This window comes from Ostrea edulis, chromosome 8 (assembly GCF_947568905.1).
Source record: "Ostrea edulis chromosome 8, xbOstEdul1.1, whole genome shotgun sequence".
In the NCBI taxonomy this organism is placed as follows: domain Eukaryota; kingdom Metazoa; phylum Mollusca; class Bivalvia; order Ostreida; family Ostreidae; genus Ostrea; species Ostrea edulis.
This window is the reverse complement of record NC_079171.1, coordinates 17,671,603-17,684,239: the sequence shown is the minus strand read 5'-3', so window position 1 is coordinate 17,684,239 and position 12,637 is coordinate 17,671,603. Positions and strand designations below refer to the sequence as shown.

General features: G+C 36.5%; 1 protein-coding gene across 2 annotated transcripts in view; it reads right to left on the bottom strand.

The window, feature by feature from the left end:
- Nucleotides 1-12,637, bottom strand: part of LOC125661326 (fumarylacetoacetase-like) — a 39,388-nt gene that overhangs the window by 2,095 nt on the left and 24,656 nt on the right. For both annotated transcript variants that reach the window (XM_056147039.1, XM_056147040.1), the window contains exons 8-10: nucleotides 11,511-11,717; nucleotides 11,159-11,205; nucleotides 4,397-4,498 (exon numbers count right to left, since the gene is read on the bottom strand). In XM_056147039.1, the coding sequence (XP_056003014.1) occupies nucleotides 4,397-4,498; nucleotides 11,159-11,205; nucleotides 11,511-11,717 (356 nt within the window). The remainder of the gene's footprint in view (nucleotides 1-4,396; nucleotides 4,499-11,158; nucleotides 11,206-11,510; nucleotides 11,718-12,637) is intronic.

The window sequence follows — 12,637 nt, the reverse complement described above, 5'->3', positions numbered from 1 at the left end:
GTCCCAAAGCTGAGAAGAGCTTGCGTAAAAATATATAGCTTCGCGAGCTAAATTCAGAAGTTCATTTTTCCTGTATCCAGATGTTTTTATACACCTTTCATTTAAAAATGCTTTTAATTGCGGAAAGCACATGGATGTCTTCCGATCTGATGTTTTGAATAAACAAAAAATGCCCAAGATTGACACGCTTTTCCGAACTTCTTTACAAGAGAGTTCCACTAACTTGGTATTTAGGATCTTGCGTATTGCGACGTCACAGTAGAATCACTTACTCCCAAGAGCTATGAAATCTAGAAAAAATTTCCTCTTCTGAATATCTAAGCTAAATGCTAATGTTCAGCAACAGTATAAAACAAGATGTGTGCTTAAAACTTCAATGCCCTCAAAAGTGCAGACACAGATGAAAGGCTTTACATAATATAATAGGTGGATTAACATTAAAATTAATTTAACAAAAGATGTGACTAATTTGGACCCATCCTAGAGTCAAAACCCTGGGTTGTGAAATACACCATTTTTGTACATCCTTTTCTTATTTAGATTTTATACAGTATCAGCAAATTTACACATACATACTAAATACTAAGTTTGGCTCCACCCTAATACCAAAATTCCATTTTGATAAAGGACTACCTGCTCTTTCTAAATATCCATTTAAATTGAATTTAGTATCAATAACACTAAAGGAAATGTTATTTAAGTGTTTTATACATAAACACTATATAGTAAGTTTGGCCCTGTCCTGGAGTCAAGAATGCCTACCCCAGGGATCATGAAATTTACATTTTTGGTAGAGGCCTTCCTGCTCTACATCACTATGCATTTAGTTTTTCTTAAACATGTGCAGTTGTAGAGAATAAGATTTTTTGAAAATTGGTAAATTTTGGGCAGTTTTTGCCCCACCCCTAGGGCCCAAGGGGTGCAGGAGTCCTGGAATTCACAATTGATGTCCACCTTGTTCCAAAGATTTTTGTACCAAATAACAAGGGACATTATTGGCTATACCTCTCCTTCACCTACAGATGCTACATACCGAATTTGGTCAAGATGGGCCCAGTAGTTTCTGGGAAGAAGTTGTTAATGGATGTCGGACAACGCAAACCAATATTGCAATAGGTCACCCGAGTTTAATATAAGTTTGTAGAATGCCGAAAAAATCAGATAAAAAGAGAAGAGGGAAGTATGCTACTTACAATAAAGAAGTCCTCCAAAAAGCAGTTGAGGCAATAAGAAACGGCACAATGTATTTCAGAAAAGCTGAAAACCTTTCCAAATCCCAAAATCAAGGCTACAAACAAAATTTCGGGGAAATCTGTGATCAATGGTAAGATGGGTAGGAAACCGGCTTTGCCCGAGAACGTTGAATATAAGGTAGTGGAAACACTTAAAGAATACAAGGAATCAGAATTTCCAGACTACAACTACTTAGGCGAATGGGGGAGCTCTGCAAGAGACTTCATGTCAACCCATTTAAGAAAATGCATCCATCAAAGGATTGGTGGGCTGGTCTCAAAAAACGACACCCAGAGCTAAGCATAAGAAAAGCCGAAAAGCTATAGGGTCAAGCAGAGCAAGGATGACCAACCCTGTTGTAATCAACAATTACTTCGATGATTTGCAGAATTTATTGGCAAATCTTGACTTAAATGACAAACTAAGTCAGATATGGAATTGTGATGAAACAGGTCGCAGCTTTGAACATAACCCAGTCAGAGTTATAGCTGACAAGGGGTCAAAAAACGTAGGAAAAACGTCAAATTCTAGAACCAACATTACTATCATGGCATGTGTTAATGCCCTGGGTTCCTGGATGCCCCCCCCCCCCCCCATGTTTGTAGCAAAGGGTAAAACAACTGCCTCCCTTCATGGGTTCAACACACAGCTCTTGCAGAGCCCCCTGAAACCATGTGGTCATTCCAGTCAAATGGTTGGATGACCGATGAATTGGGTGACCAGTAGTTCTCTGAAATATTCCTCAAGCACTGCGGGCCCCAAACCTCAAGTCCTAATATTAGACGGACATTCATCATTATTTATGACTTACATTTGTTTCGCAAAATAATCAATATTGAATTCACGAGCAATTTTTCATTAACATTTTCATTACTGTAAACATATTATATTTGGCGTGTACGATATTTGGCGGAAATCGTTTTTTCAACAAGTTAGCGTAGATTTGATTTAGCGCATTCCTGAATTACTTTAAACATCTAGATTTACGGATGGCATTTAGTGATGTACTTGATTTAGCGGAAGCTGCGTTCCGCCAAAGGCGCTAAATAGAATACACAGCCAAATGTAATACATTTACAGTATTTTGCTCAGGATATGCATATGATTATAAAACAAAACAACAAACAAAAGTAACACTTTGATCCGCTGGTGCATTATCTAAATCTTATGTTACACATTGCAATAGCCAATGAAAATAATGCTTTCAAATGCTTTTTGGATGTATCTGATAAACAGAAAAGGAAGACGGCCGAATGGCCAAGCAAAGGACGATTCGTGAGTTCAGTATGCAAGGTCAAAGTTGACACTTCAGAAAACCGTCTGAAATTACCCGAATATCCCCTAACGCACGTGCCAGTGGTACATTATGCGATTTTATTTTGGAATCCCGAGCTTGTAACTTAATTCTGAGCCTGAGCATTTTGTCGGTATATCAGTACTGAAAAACGTATCGCAATATGATATTTTTTGTCAACGAACCACAGTACACCAGAATATTGATATTACTGCACGGCTCTAGTCATTATCTAACTTTCCACTGATAGTTTCCTAAGCCATCAGGTCCCTGTTAATAATACATAGTTCTCCACTGATAGTTTCCTAAGCCAATCAGGTCCCTGTTAATAATACATAGTTCTCCACTGATAGTTTCCTAAGCCATCAGGTCCCTGTTAATAATACATAGTTCTCCACTGATAGTTTCCTAAGCCATCAGGTCCCTGTTAATAATACATAGTTCTCCACTGATAGTTTCCTAAGCCATCAGGTCCCTGTTAATACATAGTTCTCCACTGATAGTTTCCTAAGCCATCAGGTCCCTGTTAATAATACATAGTTCTCCACTGATAGTTTCCTAAGCCATCAGGTCCCTGTTAATGATACATAGTTCTCCACTGATAGTTTCCTAAGCCAATCAGGTCCCTGTTAATAATACATAGTTCTCCACTGATAGTTTCCTAAGCCATCAGGTCCCTGTTAATAATACATAGTTCTCCACTGATAGTTTCCTAAGCCAATCAGGTCCCTGTTAATAATACATAGTTCTCCACTGATAGTTTCCTAAGCCATCAGGTCCCTGTTAATAATACATAGTTCTCCACTGATAGTTTCCTAAGCCAATCAGGTCCCTGTTAATAATACATAGTTCTCCACTGATAGTTTCCTAAGCCAATCAGGTCCCTGTTAATAATACATAGTTCTCCACTGATAGTTTCCTAAGCCATCAGGTCCCTGTTAATAATACATAGTTCTCCACTGATAGTTTCCTAAGCCATCAGGTCCCTGTTAATAATACATAGTTCTCCACTGATAGTTTCCTAAGCCATCAGGTCCCTGTTAATAATACATAGTTCTCCACTGATAGTTTCCTAAGCCATCAGGTCCCTGTTAATACATAGTTCTCCACTGATAGTTTCCTAAGCCATCAGGTCCCTGTTACTGATACATAGTTCTCCACTGATAGTTTCCTAAGCCATCAGGTCCCTGTTAATGATACATAGTTCTCCACTGATAGTTTCCTAAGCCAATCAGGTCCCTGTTAATAATACATAGTTCTCCACTGATAGTTTCCTAAGCCAATCAGGTCCCTGTTAATAATACATAGTTCTCCACTGATAGTTTCCTAAGCCAATCAGGTCCCTGTTAATAATACATAGTTCTCCACTGATAGTTTCCTAAGCCATCAGGTCCCTGTTAATAATACATAGTTCTCCACTGATAGTTTCCTAAGCCAATCAGGTCCCTGTTAATAATACATAGTTCTCCACTGATAGTTTCCTAAGCCAATCAGGTCCCTGTTAATAATACATAGTTCTCCACTGATAGTTTCCTAAGCCATCAGGTCCCTGTTAATAATACATAGTTCTCCACTGATAGTTTCCTAAGCCATCAGGTCCCTGTTAATAATACATAGTTCTCCACTGATAGTTTCCTAAGCCATCAGGTCCCTGTTAATACATAGTTCTCCACTGATAGTTTCCTAAGCCATCAGGTCCCTGTTACTGATACATAGTTCTCCACTGATAGTTTCCTAAGCCATCAGGTCCCTGTTAATGATACATAGTTCTCCACTGATAGTTTCCTAAGCCATCAGGTCCCTGTTAATAATACATAGTTCTCCACTGATAGTTTCCTAAGCCATCAGGTCCCTGTTAATGATACCTACCTCTCCACTGATTGTCCCTGAGGCCAAAAGATCTCCTGGGTTAACATTACACCCTGTTACTGTATGGTGGGTCAGCTGCTGTTTCATCGTCCAGTACATGTACTGTAATAATAGGAGAGCATTTTTACTAAAAACAAAGTGCACCACTGTATATATGATTCATATCTAGGTTTGCAAACTCAAAGTCACAAGCTGTTACATTTGTTACTACTGTAGAATAAAATTCTTTAGTATAAATGTATAGAAAATCACAAGAGTAGCCAAAGGGTACATAATATGCCCGTGAAAACTAATATAGCGTGTTTTTCTTACACCATGATTTGTAAAACCAGCATCATCAGAGCATACTTTCTTTGCATTGTAAAAACAGACAAATCATGTACTCTCTGTAATATTTACACTTGGCATAAAGTGTATGTGTACCAAGTTTGATGGTCCTAGCCCCAATAGTTCGGTCTAAATATTGCCTACAAGGTTTTCTTACTAAGTGATACTGCGACCTTGACCTTTGACCTTGAAAAACGATAGGCATCTTCCTCTCATCATGGTAATCAAATGTACCAAGTTAAAATATCCTGGATCTTATGGTTCTGTTTGCATCCTGCCTACAATGTTTTCCAAGTAAGTGATACAACAAAAGGCTTTCTCCAGTTGGCATGAGAAGTATGTGTACCTAGTTTGACAGTATTAACCCTAATAGTTCAGCCTACAAGGTTTACCTATTAACTGATACTACAACCTTGACCTTTGACCTGGAAAAATAATAAGCATATTGCTCTCATCATGGTGATCAAATGTACCAAGTTGCAGTATCCTAGAGCTTATGGTTTGGTCTGTATCTATCCTGCCTACAAGGTTTTCCTACTAAGTGATATCGTGACCTTGACCTTGAAAAACAAAATGCATCCTCCTCTTATCATGGTGAACAAATGTACCAAGTTGTAAAATCCTGGAGCTTACGGTTTGGTCTGTATCCTGCCCATAAGCCCGGACAGACAGACAGACAACGCCATACCATAATACATTCCGTCTTCGATGGGCGTATTTTGTCTTTGCTATCTATTGAAATTATTTGAGAGTGTAAAACCATGGAATTCCAAGAAGGCCACAGTGACTGACTTTTGGTTCATGACAACCTCCTACCTCCTCTGGATGCATCAAAGTTTGAGGTCCTAGGCCTCACAGTATTCGACTTGAATATGTATAACCATAAATCCAAACAAATACTACAGTGACCTACTTTTATGTTGCAACATACATCAATCTTTAATAAACATGTCAATTAGAAAAAAAGAAGAAGATATATTAAGCCAAAAAAATTAATCAATAGTTTCTCGGGCACCGCCCCATCCATTGGAAAGGTATCACATTGAACATTGCCCCCCCCCCCCCCCCCCCCCCCCCAAATTTCTTTATTTATGTAAATTTGGAAACTTGTGTTATAGATATCTATGTTAAACTTTCAGAAGGTTTTAATAAAATTGTAGGTATCTTTTTGATCAAATAATTAATGCAAACTCATTTATGTATTGTTGAACCGATATAGTCTGTTTGACACAATCGGCTTTACTTTGTTGTCAATTCTGATCACAACGGACAAAGACAGCGTGAAAAAGCTGTCTGCCATCTATCTTCACATGTTTACTAGGTTTAACATTTTCCTAGTATGATATCATCCCGAGTAAATCAAGATAAAGTCATAAACTGCGTCCTTGGGGAGCTTTCTCGCAAAGACTTTGCTGGTTTCTTTCAAGTGCAATTGTGAAGTTCTTACTTCACATCAAAATTGAATACAGTGACAAGTAAAAAATTCTGGGGGGAAATTTTTGCATGTAAATGGCAATAAAAGAATTTGACTTGGCGGGTTTTTTCCGGGTCAGTCGTGTTTGGGCAAACATACAATATTTTTATTTTGGCCCTGGGTAATTTTGGCGTGCTGGAAATGTTAACTTTTTTGGCAGATGAGGAAAATTCATTACAAATGAAAATGGCAAAATTTCTATCCATATAAGTGATACATTTGTTAAATAAAAATGTGCAAAAACATAAAACGCTAAGATTTCAAACTACATAAAATTACCTGATATATAGTATTTTTCTAAAGAACAAGGGACATTATAGGCCAAAATTGGCCGCGCTTCAAAAACCAATCATATTTTGCAGGTAGAAAGGTGATAATTTTCTCGTTTCATTCATATATAACATGTATCATTTACTTGTTGCTGATATTGAGAAAATAACGTTAGAATATTGCATTGTTAACTCTGAAGCTACTGTAAATGTATTACATTTGGCTGTGTATTCTATTTAGCGCCTTTGGCGGAACGCAGTTTCCGCTAAATCAAGTACATCGCTAAATGCCATCCGTAAATCTAGATGTTTAAAGTAATTCAGGAATGCGCTAAATTAAATCTACGCTAACTTGTTGAAAAAACGATTTCCGCCAAATATCGTACACGCCAAATATAATACATTTACAGTATCTTCCGATGGTTGCTTTTTTCAGAACGACGTCATCGACCTTATAGGATTTACCGTACCCTGATTCTTCTAGAATATTTTTCTAAAAGTTACAATTTTAACTTTTTATATAAAAATATTCATTGAGATCAAAGACTATTGAAAACTGGCATGCTATGGAAAATACATTATTCATTTACATGTAACTTTATCGTGGTCATAGACATTTTGCGGAAGAATCTTGTGTTAGTACGCAAGTTCCGAGTTACCCAAAAGTTATTTCCCTTTGTCAAACTCTTTCGCATTTTATGACGTATGGTGGGTACACAATGTATACATTATATCGTAGACTGGCATTGTACATAACGATTACGTACGATTAATGTAATAAAAGCGTAACTTTTGTTTATATCAATCACTGGTATGCATATTTTGGCCATATCAAGCATAATTTGTTTGAATAAGATCATCAAATTGGCTATTGAATCATTATTCGTTTTCTCTTCTACATGAGTGACGCTTTCATCAAAGAAAGATGGCAATTAACAATATTTGTTTGAGCCATTTTGTTATCCAATACTCATAAACTCACTTAAGTTGCCTTTTCCCTGAAATAGGATGGTCTCAGAAACTCTGGATATCATCTTTTAAGGAATAATACAACGATAGTAATTAGCAAATGTACCCACTGTCATCATATTTTACGTCATAATTTACGGAAGAGTTCGACAAAGGGAAATAACTCTTGGGGAACTCGGAACTTCCGTATTAGAGTGAGGAAAATAATGCGTGTATTTGTCAAAAATTTTTGAGTAGAACGCAATCATATTTTCAAAGGTGCTGTTCAATGTCCTATTCAAATGAAATATGGAAAATAAAATGGCTCTTGAATTTTCTTTTTTTCTTTCTTTCTTTCTTTTTTTTTTTGGTCATAAATATAAACAATTCGATTAAAAATGTCGATTGAGTCGGATAAAATTACTTGTTATGCCATGTACACCAAGGACTATATAACAGGTCTACTTACATGTGTATGCAATATACATCTTACAGTACATACGAATAAAATATATCTGCCTGCTGTGGGCATTTACAAAATATATTGAATAAAGTGTGGTAAATGTACATGTACTAAACGATACAAATTTATGTTGCATGAATGGGATATCATTTTCTTGGGTACAGCAAAACACGTCAAGTAATATACATGTAACTTCAGATGGTATATTTCATACAGCAAATGTATTTAAAAACCTCACAAAAATGCGTCTGTGTTTGTATCTTTAGATTCCCCTAAATGGTCAACAAAGAGTAGTTTCAATTCTCTCTCTCTCTCCATATAGTGTTCATCTTTGATAAATGAAAATTACATCAGTCGGTGGGCATGTCATTGTATGCACCGACATTCAGTCTAAATCTAGAACAGACTCTGGGAAGTTGTTTGAGTACATGTATAGACAATGTGGTATATTTAACTACTTTTCCCTGGTACTTATTTTCATATGTGAAAATAAGGATATATTGAGTGACCCCCCCCCCCCCCCCCCCCCCCCTTATTCTTGATAGTAGTATTGAATGAGAAAAAAAATAGGCTTAAAATTATGAATTGAACCCATGTAGCAAAGGATACACCCCCCCCCCCCCCCCCCCCCCAATTTAAGAATTGGAAGATCAGGCAGAAAGTTTTTTTTTCATTTGCTAATTAATTAACTACCAACTTATCCTTCGACCCCCCAGTAACCATCATCACAACACATATATTATATATTTTATAAGATTGATAAAAGTTAAAGTGTCATCTGGCTGGTCAAGATGTTCCCATAGCAAGGAAATGGTCGACATCACCCCCACCCCTGTCCCCCAAAATGGAGGGGCAACCCCTCCTCGATACTACGGTGTCTGAATATTTATATCTATACATGTATATATACACATGTACATTCTGCCCAATTACCTTTGTTATATATGTGTACCTGTAAATGTGCATCTATTATATATATGTAAGAGGCCACTAAATGGGGCGGTCTTCGGATGAGACCGCAAAAACTGAGGTCCTGTGTCACAGCAGGTGTGGCACGATAAAGATCCCTCCCTGCTCAATGGTCGACATAAGCACCGAGCATAGACCTAAATTGTTAAGCCCTTCACCGGCAGTGGTGAGGTCTCCATGAGTGAAATATTCTCAAGAGGGGCGTTAAACAATATTCAATCAATCAATCATATGCGATAAAGAAAAAAAAAATCTGCCACAACAATGGTCGAAGTTTCAAATTGATCACAGGTTTTCGACGTTTTAAAGAAACCACATCTCGCTGGAAGATATAAATAATGATTTGCTGTTATTTTATTTTTAATTTAAACCGTATTAAGAACCTTTGGAATCAATATCTGATTACTAATGTAGTAATATTTAATTTCAACATGCATCATATATACATACATGCATGTACATTAAACTTGATGTAAGAAAAAAAAAAACCCCGCACAAACATGTGAATATTATTAGCAATAAGTTTTATGCATTATATCTGATATATTTGTATTTAAGATAGATTAAAATTTAGCGAAAAAAGTAATAGACATCCCAACTATCTAGCTCTTGAGATATAACGTATCGGTACCCATTTTTGTCGAAAATTAACGAATTTTGGTCCGATTTTTGTAAAAAGAAAATAAATTCGAGTTATTAAAGCTCTATGCATGTCTTTGATTTTATTTTTTAAATTCAATTTATTCTTAAATAATCTTTCTTTGAAAAGACAGGGCGTCCAAACATATTCCTGTGACCTTTAAAAACGAGAGTAGAATAATTTCCATTCATCATGCGGTGGATTTTTGATCCGCCTCCGTGACTCGAAAGGCAGACATCATCTGCATTTATTAGGTGCAGATTTTTATGGCAAACTAGGGAAAGCATTAATTGTTTGACTGGACATACATGTATCTATTAAATCGCAAAGTAAGTAAAAGTTTATGAGGTTAAATGATGGAACAGTTAGCTCCAGTTCTATAACATGCAAAATATTGACTTTGCGTAACGAAAACGGCCGATTTCCGCATTAATTCTTTTTTCAAATTCATATTGTTTGCAGCCAACAACCGACACCATATTGATAATGAAAGAAGAATATTAATGGATAATTAAACATGCAAAATATAAATCTGGTTGTTGCATGCAAAAGTATTTGTTTTTGCTAAAGTTTATTCATAATTTATTTCAAATCAACAGATTCCGCTAAACAGCTCATCTTTAGCGTATATTCATGACGTCATAATAAAATATTATGTCATTTTCATGTAAGTGGGATTAGAAGAACATCCTAGTTGTGTAAATAAAAAGAATAATTAAGCATAGTATGAAAGTTGAAAAAATGAAAAAAATCTCGGCAGTATATAGCCAATAACGTCCCTTGTCCTTTCCACAAGGACAAGTAACTCACAAAATTTTTAAATCACTATAAATAAAACTAGGTTTCATCTACTATCTCAGCCATCTTCACCACACTAAAATTTTGCATTTTTTTTTTCCAAAGGATTTTGTACAGTAACTGCAGATTTTATACTAGAGTGTATTTGCGAAAATAAATGTTTTTATTATATACCCATCAATGTATCGTTCTTTGATACTGTGGATTTCACAGCGTGTGATCCGGTTTTCCGGATCACCACACTGTGGTTTTCTGATTCCGTATCAGTAATCCTCTGAAACTGATGCCGCCACAATGACGTCACAATGCATCAACGCAACGTTATTTGTGGAAATATTGACTGCGTCACAAAACAAAACTGCATACACAAAACATAATTTCATGGTAAGTCTGTGTTTCTGATAATTTGGATTACATTTATTATCTTATAAATGTGGATTTAAAATGCAGAAGAGGGTATATAATAAATTTATCATTACTACAGTAACTTGATCCGAAGAGTTGGATCACGTCTCGTTGACAGGTGTGGATCATCAGATCAAACTCGACGCATCTCGTGTGATCTGATGATCCATGCCTGTCAACTCGACGTGATCTGACTCTTCGGATCAAGTTACTGTAGTAATAAATATATATTTACAAGTTGGATACCTTAAATACAGGTAAAGCGTCTATCAGATTGAAGTTGTAGTTGTTTGGTGATGAAACAGTGCTGTTACCTATATCATTACATGATAACTAAGCCTCACTAACAGAAATCTTCCAGTTCTATATTACATGTCTTAGACTGTTACATGATAATCACACATACAACTGTAGCGAACCTCATACCTTACATGATAACCACACATACAACTGTAGCAGAACCTCATACCTTAAAGTTGCTACGACAAACTGTTGATGGTTTGGGCATTCCTTCACCTGCAATATAATGATATAGATTGAAGTACCAACATCTGATCTCTACATCGTAATTAAATAAATGTCTTCCTCTCTCCTTTTAAATCACTATTTCGAAATTACTACCTTTAAATATCTGCACCATACCTAGCACTGATCTATACAGTAAAACACTGTTACATCAAACCTCAAGCAAAAACTAGTTCATTACCCAATAAAATTTTCATTGTTTTCCTCTCATAGAAGAATAAATATTACTTCACAATAAGAGTGAATTTGTTATAGGCACGTTTGTTAGAGACATGTTTGACTGCATTTGTCCTCACCTTTAATGGCAACCTCTAAGTTGATGTCAAAGGTAAATGGGTCCTCATGGTATAAGTAAGGGAGAGGTTTAGGGTCCTGGGAGACGTTGGGGACCAGGAAAGGTTTTAAGGCATCCATAGTGACCACCCATGGGGAGATGGAAGTGCCCATGTTCTTTGCAAGGAAGGGTCCCAGAGGCACATACTCCCATTTCTGAATGTCTCGTGCTGAAGAAGTTTGCATTCATGTCAATTTTCACATATTCCATTCAGATATCGTTTCACATTACCAAAAAGTAAACAGTTACTTCTTATAAAATATATATGCACATTATTCAAATTATACATCCTGTGGGGATCTGGGTTAGAATTGGTCCTCAGTATCCCTTGCTTGTCATAAGAGGGGACTAAATGAGACTGTAAAAACCAACGCCCCGGGTCACAGCAGATGTGGCACGATAAAGATCCCTGCCTGTTCAAAGGCTGTAAGCGCCAAGCATAGGCCTAACTTTTGCAGCCTCTCACCAGCAATGGTGACGTCTCTATATGAGTGAAAGATTTTCAAGAGGGACGTTAAACAATATACAATCAAATTATACAAGTGGGTATAGTGATCTATTTCCCTACAAATAACAAGGCAATGGGGAAGATTTTGTAGTGTGGTTTTTAAAAGTTTACAAGAGTATTGCAAACAATACAATATATGCCCGTTGGACAATGAAATTCAACCTGGAAGCATATTATGCACTCTGAATTGATACAACACACATTCTGAATAGAAAAGCCTTAAAGTGGGTCATGGTGCACCAATTCATCTGACATGTGAACTGATTATGTATTTCTCTGAGAGGGAGGTTGTGACAAAATTTCAGAGCAATGATCACACCAAAAGAAAAATCTGGAAAACTGTTTGACCTACTTCTACCCCTAAAGTAGCTAGGTCATAGTGCACCAATCCAGTTGAAATGCAAACTGCACTTGTATTCCTTCGATAGGAAGCCTTTAACTAAATATAAGGGCAATATCTGTATCCGTAATGAAACAAGAGTACCGCCAATGGTACATAATACGCCCGTGAAATGCTTACATAGGGTGTTTTTCTTGTGCTATAACTTGTAGAACTTTGCTTCAGGTATTATCAGCCATCA